At 38.5% G+C, this 13,398-nt stretch overlaps 1 protein-coding gene across 9 annotated transcripts in view; it reads left to right on the top strand.

The window, feature by feature from the left end:
• Nucleotides 1-13,398, top strand: part of Lrrfip2 (LRR binding FLII interacting protein 2) — a 156,660-nt gene that overhangs the window by 37,687 nt on the left and 105,575 nt on the right. For all 9 annotated transcript variants that reach the window (XM_090351887.1, XM_090351894.1, XM_090351886.1 and 6 more), the window contains exon 3: nucleotides 9,859-10,003. In XM_090351887.1, the coding sequence (XP_090208013.1) occupies nucleotides 9,914-10,003 (90 nt within the window). In that variant the 5' untranslated portion in view covers nucleotides 9,859-9,913. The remainder of the gene's footprint in view (nucleotides 1-9,858; nucleotides 10,004-13,398) is intronic.

The raw sequence follows: 13,398 nt of genomic DNA, 5'->3' as shown, positions 1-13,398 counted from the left end.
TTCTCATATGCTTTTCTGCCATTTTAACCTCTTCTTCTGATAAGTCTCTCTTTAGTTTCCTTGCCCATTTAGTGAATGGTTTGTTGGTTTTGGGGGGGGGATTAATTTCTTGAGTTCGCTGTAGATACTGGATATGAAGCATTTGTCAAATGTATTATTGGTAAATATCTTTTCCCAGTTGGTTGGCTGTCTCTCTACTTTTGCGACTATGCTTTTATCTGTACAGAAACTTTTTATTTTTAGGTAGTCCCAACCCCCCCTTTTTTAATATCTATTTTTTGTAATTACAATCCCCATGTCTTTTATTCTTCTACTCATCTATGTTTTTCAAGCTGTTACTTTTCCTCATTACTTTTTTTTTTTTTTTTTTTTTTTTTGCCAGTCCTGGGCTTGAGCTCAGGGCCTGAGCCCTGTCCTTGGACTTTCTCAAGGCTAGCACTCTACCACTTGAGCCTCAGCACCATTTCCAGCTTTTGTCTATGTGGTACCAAGGAATCGAACCTGGGTCTTCGTGCATGCTAGGCAAGCACTTTAACCACTAGGCCAAACTCCCGGCCCCATTACTTTCTTATATAAGTTTTCAAACATAGAGAAAAATTTATTATAAGAAAGCTTTCAAATATAAAGAAGCATTTAAAGAGATGTACTATTGTGAACACCTTATGAACCTTCTAGAATTGACATCATTTTATCTTTTTTTTTTTTTTTTTTTGATCGGTCGTGTGGCTTGAACTCTGGGCCTGGGCGCTGTCCCTGAGCTCTTCAACTCTAGGCTGCCCCTCTACCCCATTGAGCCACAGCACTACTTCTGGTTTTGGAAATAAGAATCTTACGGACTTTAGTGCCAGGGCTGGCTTTGAACTGTGGTCCTCAGATCTCAGCCTCCTGACTGGCTAGGATTACAGGTGTGAGTCACTGCTCCTGGCTCATTTTATCTTAATTACTTTTTTGTTTTGTTTTTTTTTTTTGCGTGTTTTTGGTTGATCATGGAACTGGAACGCCTATCACTTTGAGCCACAGTGCCACTTAAGGTTTTCCTGGTGGTGAATTGGAGATAAGAGTCTCACAGACTTACCTGCCTGGGATGGTTTCAAACTGTGATCCTCAGGTCTCAGCTTCTAATAGCTAGGATTATAGGCATAAGCCACTGGCATCTGACTCATTTGGACTTTTTTGTTAGTTAATTAGAGCTAAAAGACCAACAGACTTTCCTGCCTGGACTGGCTTTTAACTTCCATTGTCAGATCTCAGTCCCCTGAGATTACTGGCATGAGTTTACCAGCACCCACCTTGTGTGCTCTGAGACTTGAATTCAGTGCCTGGGACTTGAATTCACGCCTCTGAGCTTTTGTGCTTAAGGCTAGTGCTTTACCACTTGGAGGGACAGCTCCATTCTAGCTTTTTGTTTATGTAGGCAAAAGCTGTTAATTGGCAGTAAGAGAGTCATGGACTTTCCTATTTGGGCTGCCTTTGAACCATGAACCTGAGATCTGGCCAAGTAATAGCTAGGATTACTGGTGTAATTGTTATTGCATTTTTTTAGTTTTTATTTTGATCAATTGTGGGGCTTGATCTTGGAGCCTGGGCGCTTTCCCTGAACTGTTTTGATCAAAGCTAGTGCTCTACCACTTTGAGCCACAACACCACTTCTAGTTTTCTGGTGATTAATTAGAGTAAGAGTTTCATGGACTTTCCTGTCCCAGCTGGCTTCGAACCTCAGTCTTCAGGTTTCAGCCCTCTGAATATCTAGAATTGTAGATGTGAACCACCAGCACCCAACTTGTTACGTACTGCATTTTAGTAAGCAAGTATAAGTAATTCCAGTCTTAGTATTTTAGCATGCACATCATTGAGTAGGGTTTAATATTTTGTAGATCTTCTTTGGGGAAAATTTATATTTTAGACAGATTTCTTTGAATTGTTTCTTTCAGAGTCAGTTATGTTCTCTTGAGGAGACTGAAAACCATGATTAGGCTACAGTCTTTAAACTTGTTTATTCTTTTGTATTTCCTTTGAATACCATAAATAGGTAGTACTGGGATCTGAGGTTTGTTCTCTCTCTCTCTCTCTCTCTCTCTCTCTCTCTCTCTCTCTCTCTCTCTCTCTCTCTCTCTCTCTCTCTCTCTCTCATTGGTAGTGAGGCTTGAACTCTGGGTCTGGCCACTGTCCCTGAGCTCTTCTTCAGCTCAAGGCTACCACCCTACCCTTTGAGCCATAGCACTACTTTCATTTTTCTGGTGTTTAATTGGAGATAAGAGTCTTACAGACTTTAGTGCTGGGGCTGGCTTTGAACTGAGATCCTCAAATCTCAGCCTCCTGAGTAGCTAGGATTGCAGGTGTGAGCTACCGTGCCCAGCTTATACTCAGTTTCTTGACAGCCACTTGACTCTCATACCATACCCCCAACTCTAAATCTTTCCTTTCTATTTTTGTTTTTATTATGTAAACTCTTTGTAGTAAGATAATTATTATCAAAAGCATTTTAAATTTTTTCCAGATTGTTTCATGCTTCAGTAAAAATTCCTTCTACATGTAGAAGGAAGTTATCTAAGGATATTGAGTTAAAAGCATTAGGTTGTTTCTGGGAGGTCAATTGTGATGCTATATAACTATAATCCCAGCTATTTGGGAGGTAGAGACTAGAGGATCATGGCTCAAGGCCAGCCTGGGTAAAAATGTTAGCAAGATTCTATCTCAGAAACTGTATGGGAGGTAAAAGAAGGTGCTGCATGGTCCAAAGTCATCCAGTAAAAGTGCAAAATCCTACCTAAAGTAAACCACTAAAAGCAATATGGTTTTCAATCTCATATTAGTCCCCACCCCTTTCCCCATCCTCATTTATTATTTTTTTTTCTGGGTGTGGTGGTATAAATGGCTGAACAACATAGTGCGTTAGCTCTAAAATAGAATGAAAGAAGAAGGAAAGAAAGAAAGGACTAGGAATGTAGTTAAGTGATACAGCATTTGCTTTCCTTAGCATGCTAAAGTTCTTGGTTCAATAATTAAGATTGGTCTTACTTCTCCATAGATGAAGAAACGAAGACTTGTGGTAAGGGCAACACAGCAAGATGAAGTGTAATCAATTGAACTAAAATCTTTTCACTTCAAATTTTGCCTAGTGAGGACAAGTCCAATCACACTAAGTCTATAGTTGGGTGCCATTCTAGATGCTGGGATTTGTTTATGAGTACTTATCAAATGTTTTATTGTACAGACCAACATTAACTATATTAACAGCTCTGATGCAAAACCACAGTATTTTGGATTCTCCATGATATAAAGGACTTGTGTCTGTCAGAGTTCAGAACAAGCAAAGAACTATGTGTGTTATATTTAGAACATGACATACTAATACTACATGCACATTCAGTTCTAATAAAAGTGAACAGTGATGTCACTTTTAATGTGACAAATTCTTATACCCCATATGAGGTGCTCACTGGAGACTAGAAAGCCATATATATGTGTATGTATGTATATGTTTGTATAAATGTCTATATGTTTGTTTGCATTGTAGAAGGCTTATTTATATTCCATACCATCCCAAAAGTACTTTCTGTTTTTTCTTAAGTAGACAAATAATAACAAAATCCTATGGGAAAATTAGCTTTTGGATAGATGAAAAAAGTGCAGGCCAGTTCCCCCTTTTGAAGTGATTGAATTTATTACTTAGTGTAGCAGTCTTGGGATTGGCCACGTTCAGAATGCAATTGATAAACAGTTTGGTTCTTGATTGTTTCCACTAAGGAATAGATAAAAGAGTAATGGATTTCTGAAGAAAATACTTGTGAGGAAACCTCACAAGTTTTGCCTCTATGGGGCAAAATTTACTCTTAAGTCCTTTATGGTCAGAAACAGAGAATAATCTATTCAAGGTTGTCTTTGAGTCTCTGTCATTGTTTTGTGTCATTTTGTTGAAAAGTGGTTTTCATTTGGCAGTCCTAGGAATCTTATATGCTTTAAGGTTTTCCTTGCCACTGCTGGAGAATGTTCTGGTAACAAGAAATAAATTACATAGAAACCGGTAATCTTTCTGATATTGGACAAATGACTCGCTATAGAGTACAAATAATTATTTTAAAAACACTGTATTTATTACTCTTTAGGTTCTGGTGGCTCATACCTGTGATCCTATCTATTTGGGAGGCTGAGATCTGAAGAATGTGGTTCTAAGCCAGTCCAATTAGGAATGTTTGTAAGAGTCTTACCTTTAGTTAGCCACTAAAAAGTTAAAGAGGGGCCAGGAGCGTGGCCTACTGGTAGCATGCTTGCCTAGCATGCACAAAGTCTTGGGGTCCATTCCCTGGAACCACATACCAAAAAAAAAAAAAAAAAAAAAAAAAAAAAAGCTGGAAGTGGTACTGTGGCTCAAGTGGCAGAGTGCTAGCCTTGAGCAAAAAAAAAAAAAGTCCAAGGACAATGCCCTGCGTTCAAGCCCCAGGACTGGCAAAAAAAAAAAAAAAGAAAAAAAAGCCAGAAGAGAAGTTGTGACTTAAATGGTATGGTAGAACACTAGCCTTGAACACAAAAGCTCAGGATCAGAACCTAGACTCTGACTTCAAACCCCAGTACTAGCACCAAGAATTGTGTGTGTGTATGTGGGGGGGTAATATACTTCACATGCCACTTGGGAAAGGATCAGGAAATGACCTATCATGTAAACACCTCAATGTCTTTTGTAAGTAAGAAAGAAAGGCAAGGAAGATGGACAGGCAATTGTTCCTATGTCCTTTTCCTGATTAGTCTGGAGCTTGTTAGAGATGCTATTTTTTTTTAAACATGTATTTGTTATCTTGGGGTATTCTGTAAAGTCTAAGGCATATGCATTGTTAGTTGAGGAAGAAGAGAATTGAATTATGGGGTAAAGAGAGAAAGAAAGAATTTCATTCAAAAGAATGATAGCTTGTCCTATTTGTATAGCATATTGTTCATAATTTGAATGTAATTCACTTTAAGTCCTTTTGTTTTGTTTTGTTTTGTTTTTGGTTAGTTATGGAGCTGTGGGGCTTGAACTCTGGGCCTAGGCTCTGTCCCTGAGCTTTTCATCTCAAGGTTAGCACTCTGCCACTTTTTTTTGTGTAGGTCATAGGGCTTGAACTTGGCCTGGGTGCTATCCCTGAGCTCTTCAGCTCAAGGCTACCGCCCTACCCTTGAACCAACCCAGCTTACCATTTTCTGGAAGTTAATTGGAGATAAGATTCTCAGGTCCTTTTGTGCCCAGGCTGGCTTTGAACCTTGATCCTCAGATCTCAGCCTCCTTTGTAGCTAGGATTACAGGCGTGAGCCATCACGCCCAGCTAGCTACTCTGCCACTTTTAACCACTTGCCACTTTCAATTTCTGGTGGTTAATAGTAAATAAGAGTCTCAAAGACTTTTTTTGCTAGTTGTGGGGCTTGAACTCAGAGCCTGAGCACTATCTTTGGGCTTTCCTTAAGGCTAGAACTTGAGCCACAGCACCACTTCTGACTTTTTCTATGTATGTAGTACCAAGGAATCAGACCCTAGTCTTCGTGCATGCTAGTCAAGCACTCTACCGCTGGGCCAAACTCCCAGCCTGAGTCTCACAGATTTTGTGCCCAAGCTGGCTTTGAATCATAGTCCTCTGACCTCAGCCTCCCGAGTAGCTAGGATTACAGGTGTGAGTCATTGGTGCCTGGCAAACTCCTGTTTTCTGAGTATTAGATCTGATATTTTTATATTTTAAAATTTGCCTGTCTTAATGAGGGAATAGGTGACACTGTATGAAATAAAATGTACTTATGACCTGACATATGTAAATGTAACCCCACTGAATAAAACATCAATAAAATAAATTATAAAAATTCTTCTGTCTTCATTGCCTTAAGTTTTAGAATGTCAAGAAGAAAAAAAATCCTATCCTATCAAAACAGTTTAAATTACTGGTATTTTTCTAGCTAAATCTTTTGCATGACTACAATTAAGAGTATACCTACTTTGTGTGGGGGGTTGGTTGTAGGGCTTGGATTCTGGGCTTGGGTGATGTCCCTGAGCTCTTCAGCTCAAGGCTACCTCCCTATTCCTTAAGCCACAGCTCCACTTCCAGTTTGTTTTTTTTTTTTTCCTAGTAGTTAATTGGAGATAAGAGCCTCAAGTTCTTTATGCCTGAGCTGGCTTTGAACCTGATCCTCAGATCGCAGCCTCCTGAGTAGCTAGGATTACAGGTGTGAGTCCCAGCGCCTGGTCATACCTACATTTTTGTCTTCTATTTCTGTGAAATGTCTTTCAACATGGTCTTCTAAAGCTAAAGGATCAAATTCTGGGTGGCATCACAATTCATTAGCTTTTAACACTCTAGTTCAAAAAGGAATTTTGTACTGCATGCTGTTCTTTTTCTCAATTTATGGCTAATATTTGCATATATCATTATTATTAAAAAAGTGAATTTTTTTCTTTTTTTTTCCCCTGCCAGTCCTAGGACTTGAACTCAGGGCCTGAGCACTGTCCTTGGGCTTTCTCAAGGCTAGAGCTCTACCACTTGAGTTACATCACCACGTCTGGCATTTCCTGCATATGTGGTACTGAGGAATCGAATCCAGGGCTTTGTGTAGTCTAGTCAAGCAATCTACCACTTGGCCATGATCCCGGCCCCAAAGTGAATAATTTTCAAGTTATCTAGAAGCCCAGAAGTATTCAAGACTTCTGAGAAATCTCATCTGTACTTTTGGAGAAACTGACCTGATTTGTGACTGGGATTTAGCGGTTGTTACTTTCAGATGTGCCTTTTCATTTGTTTGCTTCCATTAAATTTTTTTTATTGTTTATTATTTAGGTGATATACAGAGGGGTTACAGTTACATACATCAGGTAAAGGGTACTTTTTTTTTTTGGACAGTCACCACAAAGGGATTCATTTTTAAATGATGGTATCCAAATATATTTTCTATAATGAAAAGTAATGATTATCAGTCATCATTTTGGTTGACAGACATAATAAACTAACTTTGGGTAATTAGGAAATGCCAGATAGATGGGACTGGCCTGACTTTTCACTGGAGTAAACATACATTTTTGGTGGAGTGGTGATTTTATTTGCTTGAACTTAGTAAAAGTCCAGAACATGAAAATCACTTACAGTTTGAATATACTCTTAAAGTTTTATATACTCGATCTTTGAACCAATTTCCCTCCCTCCCTCCCTCCCTCCCTCCCTCCCTTCCTTCCTGCATCCCTTCCTTTTCTTTTTTTCCCCCCTTTTTTTCTTTATTGTTGGTTGTGGGGCTTGAACTCTGGTCCTGGATGTAGTTTCTGAGCTCTTCAGCTCAAGGCTACCACCCTACCCCTTGAGCTACAATGCCACTTCTGGTTTTCTGGTAGTTAAATGGAGATAAGAGTCTCATGGACTTTAGTGCCCAGGTTGGTTTTAACATGCAGTCCTCAGATCTCAGCCTCCTGAGTATCTAGGATTACAGGTATGGGCCACCACGCCTGGCCCAGCTTTTTTCTATGTGTGTGGTAACAAGGAATGAACCCGGGTCTTCGTGCATGCTAGGCAAGCACTCTACCTCTTGGCCAAACTTGTCTTTCTTGTGTAAAAATAGATCATTTTGATAAAATAGCAGTTGTTATAATAGATCCACTATAGATATGTTCTTTATCATATCATTCTTTTCTTTTTTTGCCAGTCCTGGGGCTTGAACTCAGGGCCTGGGCACTGTCCTTGGGCTTTGTCAAGGCTAGAGCTCTACCACTTGAGCCACAGAACCACTTCTGGCTTTTTTCTATGTATGTGGTACCAAGGAGTCGAACCCAGGTCCTTGTGCATGCTAGGCAAGCACTCTACCACTAGGCTAAACTCCCAGTCTATCATATCATTTTTGTTCACTCTTCTCTATCTGGCAATAGCAGGCACTCATGTTTATTGCATGGGCATCATTGGTTATTATTTTTGGATAACAATAATATTTTATGTGGTTGTTATTTACTTATTTATTTGATTGCTTGTCCTGGGCATGGTCCCTGAGCTTGATCTTGAGCTCAGGGCCTAGCACTGTCAGACTTTCTCAAGGCTAGAGCTCTACCATTTGAGCCTCAACACCACTTTCAGCTTTTTTTTTTTTTTCTATGTATGTGGTATGAAGGAATTGAACCCGGGCCTTCATGCATGCTAGGCAAGCACTCTACCACTAGGCTAAACTATAGCATTCTGCAACTTGAGCCACAGTTCTACTTTTGATAGTTTATTGCAGACAAGAGTCTTACAGATTTTCCTGCCTAGGCTTGCTCATCTCCCAAGTAGTTAGGATTACAGCCACTGGAGCCTTGGTAGAATTGTTTTTTTAAGATTACACTAAAAATCAATTAGCATGTTTAATTTTAAAGATCAGTATTAAAAATGCAGAGGTTCTTCTAAAACTTTAGGCTAAATAACTTTTTGGATGTATTTTTCACTCGAAATGGAATAGATTTTAGAAACAATTTTTAATTTTAATATTGACTGAGTAACTGTTGACTTCAGTTTTCTAAGGCTAATATACTATGGATGATTGCTATGGATTAAATAATGAAGTTTGTAGGGTGCGGTGGCTCACACTCATAATCATAGCTACTCAGGAGCCTGAGATCTGAGGATCATGGTTCAAAGCCAGCCCAAGCAGTAAAAAAAGTGAGAATCTTATCTCCAAGTAATCACTAGAAAATGGGAAGTGGGACTGTGGCTCAGGGGTAGGGCCATAGCAGTCACCTTGAGCTGAAGAACTCAGGGACAGTGCACAGGCTCAGAGTTCAAGCCCCATAACCCACCAAAAAAAAAAAGAAAAAAAGAAAAAAAAAGAAGTTTTACTAATTAGTGTGAAGTTATTTATTTATTTATTTATTTATTTATTTTGTTGTTGGTTGTGGGGCTGGAAATCAGGGCCTAAGCACTGTCCCTAAGCTTTTTCTTTTTTCTTTTTGCCAGTCCTGGGGCTTGAACTAAGAGCCTGAGCACTGCCTTTGGGCTTTCTCAAGGCTAGAGCTCTGCCACTTGAGCCTCAAGCACCACTTCTGGCTTTTTCTATGCATGTGGTCAAGGAGGAATCAAACCTGGGTCTTTGTGCAATGCTAGGCAAGCACTGTACCACTAGGCCAAACTCTTGGTCCCTGTCCCTGAGCTTTTTGCCCAAGGCTAGTGATTTCCCAGTTTGAGTCACAGCTCTATTTCTGGGTTTGTTTTTTTTTTTTTTTTTTTTTTTTTTTTTTTTGCCAATCCTGGGCTTGGGCTCAGGGCCTGAGCACTGTCCTTGGACTTTCTCAAGGCTAGCACTCTACCACATGAGCCTCAGCACCACTTCTAGCTTTTTTCTATGTATGTGGTACTTAGGAATGGAACCGGGTATTTGTGCATGCTAGGCAACTCCTGGCCCCTCACAAGGACTTTTTTATCCAGGCTGGCTTTGAACTGCAACCCTCACATTCCAGCCTCCTGAGTAGCTAGAATTACAGGCATAGGCCACCAGTGCCTGACAATATTTTCAAATTTACTAGAATAATTTGATAGTGGGAAATGATATTTGGTCACTAATTTCTGTAAGGAAAAGTATAGTTGAAGGTATAACAAAGCCTTAAGATGCGACAAGTGCTGGGCACCTGTAATCCTTGTTACTCAGGAGGCTGAGATTTTAAAATCATGGTTTGAAGCTAGGCTGGAAAGGAAAGTCCATGAGATTCTTATCTCCACTTAAGTCTTGGAGCTGTGACTTAAGTGATAGAGCAATGGCCTAGAGCACAAAAGCTCAAGAACAGTGCCCAAGACCTAGGTTTAAGCCCCAGTATTGGGACCAAAAAAAAAAAAAGAAAGAAAAAGAAAAAGCCATAAAGACAAGGAGGATCCTAAATTACTGTGTTTCTGTTTATTTCAGGGCTGAACACAAAGGGAAATCATTTTCAAAGCTAAAGGACTGTTAAGAATACAAGATGGGGACTCCTGGTTCTGGAAGGAAAAGAACACCTATGAAAGATCGATTTTCTGCAGAAGATGAAGCTTTGAATAGCATTGCCAGAGAGGTATGGCGCAATTGACATTAATATATAAATGTTGGGGTGACAGATATGGATAGTCACACATTTTGCATATTGTGAGTTAGCTTTAGAATGTTTACTGTGAATCAGATATTAGGACTAACCTTTCTTATACCCTCTTATAATAAAATAGATAGTTAGAAATGTGTTGAAATTAATCTGAAATTAATTTGCATTACAATTTTCCCTATTTCTTGAGTTCTAAGTATTGTTCTTGTGTACCGAAATTTATAATTCCTTTTAAAAATTTAACATAAGGGGCTGGGAGTTTGGCCTAGTGGTAAAGTGCTTGCCTAGCATGCACGAAGACCCAGGTTTGATTCCTCCGTACTACATATGTAGATAAAGCTGGAAGTATTGCTATAGTTCAAGTGGTTGAGCTCTCGCCTTGAGAAAAGCCCAAGGATAGTGCTCAGGCCCTGAGTTCAAGCCCTATGACTAGGAAAAAATAAAATAAAATTAAGCATAAGATAATTTAAATATTGGAGATACAATAAACAGATGGTCATTTTAGAATATGAATCCCCCAAAGGAACTGTATAAATATTGACAGGCATTTTGATTTTTCCAGTTGTTTGTTAAAATAATATTATAACCTCATTATCAATTTTAATTATTCTCTTCTACTCAATTTTTAGATAACTTTTCTTTGTTTAACCATTCTTCTATATACAAGATTTGTCTGATAATTTAAAAGCAAATTAGCCTCCCCCCACCCCCAAACTGGGGCTTGAACTCAGGGCCTAGGCACTGTCCTTGGACACTTTTTTTTTGTACTATGGACACTTTTAATGACAACAGATGGCAAATTTGTACAAATTACAGTCTAGTATATAATGGATACAAAACTCATCCAGATAAGGTCCAGAAAAGCATCACTTAATGCAAGGCAATCTAGTACGAGTGGGTAAGAACTCTTACCCCCTGGTGATAAAGACCCAAGGCTTCAGATGCAGCACATGGCCTACTCTATACTCAGACTATGGTGTAGGCACCTACACTAGTCACCTAAGGATTCTAACACTCTCAGCATCAATGTTAAGGACAGCTCAGAAGAGGTTCACCATGCAAAATGCAGATAAGAATATGCGAACTTTCTCTGCAAACTGTAAGGTGCTGTGTAGAAGTTGTTGGCTATTGCTATCATCAGTGTTCAGTGAGATGTCACTGAACAGGAAACGGGAGGACTAGCTTTCATAACTAATGAATATTACTTCTAGACCATCTTCAAGAAGCATAAATAATTTATTTCAAGTACATGTAAGAACAACATGGAGGAATATTGGACCACAAAGTAGGAAGCTAGCCAAAGGTAATGCGTCATTATGATTAGATTCTCAAGGTCCCTAAAAGCTATGTTAAGGGTACACTTTCCTCCTGCTTAAGGTAAAACAAGACGTATAATTATCAACGTATATTTCTGCACAACTGTTTGTAAAAAGTACTTTAAACACAAAAAATTCTCAGTTGACAGTCCCATATGACACTGGTAGATGACACTTGACAGCAGAAAAACTGCCACTGACCCAAGACAAGTGACAAATTTTGTATTTGATACAACAGTCTACTTCACTTAAGCATAAATTAGACAATAAACACAAACTTGTTTGAAGACAGAAAATACACACTAGGATATATTGGAAACAGGAGTTAAGTTCTTTGTCATACATATGACAAAGGTATTGAAACTGAAGTTATTTACCTTCAGTTTAATCTTCCTTTGGGAACAAGTTTTGTGTTTAACTATTCTTTCTGGTCTTGTTAGGTACCCCAACTATATCTATAGCTCTATCTATATATATGTAATAAAAATACAAAGTGAACACAAGTCAATCAATCAGCTGCTCCTTTTTTTGTCTTCTGGTGCTAATGGTTGAATCCAGGGCATTGAGGTTTTGCTTCGCTTTTGTGCTCAAGGCTAGTGCTATACTATTTTTTTCTGATTAAATAAAGATAAGTCTCACAGAACTTTCTGCCTTGGCTAGCTTCAAAATGTAATCCTCAAATCTCAACCTCCTGAGTACCTAGGATTACAGGTGTGAGCCACTAGTACCTATGAAGCTGCTTCTTTTGACAGAAGGCAATGATACTCCCTCCCAATATTCCACTTGTTATATTTATCTTGGGTTCCCAGGTATTTGAAGACATTTTAGGCTTTAAAATTTTTTTTTTTAGTTGTACAAAAGAACAGATTTCCTTATATTTTCATCCAGGGTTTCATTAATAGCATATTTAAAATTCTTCATCAACAACTCAATCCCAAAGTCTACTATTATATGTAAAATGATATTCATTTGATGAGCTACTAACAACCAATGTATTCCACACAAACTGCTTATTTTTCAGCATGGTGGGGAAGAAAAAAAGAATTCCATAATAGGGTTAGTAACAGGGACTGAATCAGTAGCTTAGACTGACATTTCAAGTCACATATTCTAATTAAGGTTCATCAATTTCCAAACAGCAGTGAACACAGGTGTATCTTAAAACCGTATTTTTCCCTGTTGTACATCATGACCTATATACACTGTGCAAGAGGAAGTCAGTGAGACATTCGGAGAAATAAATCCATTTGTTAAATACTTAACAGAGTTAACAGTAGCAAGATGATATAACACTTAAAACTCGAAGAACTAAATGCTTGAGAACAAACTATTTTGTAAGAAACCTAAATATCAACTTTAGCATCTAACTTTATGGTTTAAATGCTTTCCCAACAGAAAATTACATTGGTTTGCATATATTCCTACTTTTAGTATTTGTAGGAAAATATCCACTATCAGTATGGAAAGAAAGAAAGAAAGAAAGAAAGAAAGAAAGAAAGAAAGAAAGAATCCAACACTGACATTCATTAAATGATACAAAAGAGCATGCTCAAAGTATAGAAAAACTGTTGACACTGTATAAAACCAGGTGGATAATTCTAAAGAAAATAGGCCATCAAATAAGGGAACCATCTAGAAGGCAACAACAGCCTACATTAAAACATCTCTCTCTCTCTCTTTCTTTTTTTTGTGGGCTGTGGGACATGAACTCTGGACCTAGGCATTATCTCTGAGCTCTTCAGCTCAAGGCTACCGCCTTACCCCTTGAGCCACAGTGCCACTTCCGATTTTCTGGTGGTTAATTGTAGGTAAGAATTTCATAGACTTTGGTGCCCCCGTTGGCTTTTAACCACGATCCTCAGATCTCAGCCTCCTGAGTAGCTAGGATTATAGGCTTGAGCCACTATACCCAACTTAAAATTGTACTCTTAACCAAACAAATAAGGTTATATTTTGACTATCTGTCAAAAGAAATTTAAAGTGTAGACTTTTAACCTTAAGCAAGAAATTTAAACTATCCTGGAAAAATGATACTGTTTTTGTAATTTCTGTTGA

The sequence above is a fragment of the Megascapheus bottae genome, chromosome 18, assembly GCF_031878675.1.
Source record: "Megascapheus bottae isolate mThoBot1 chromosome 18, mThoBot2.hap1, whole genome shotgun sequence".
Lineage (NCBI taxonomy): Eukaryota > Metazoa > Chordata > Mammalia > Rodentia > Geomyidae > Megascapheus > Megascapheus bottae.
The sequence above is the reverse complement of the archived record's forward strand: the minus strand, read 5'-3'. Positions and strand labels throughout refer to the sequence as shown.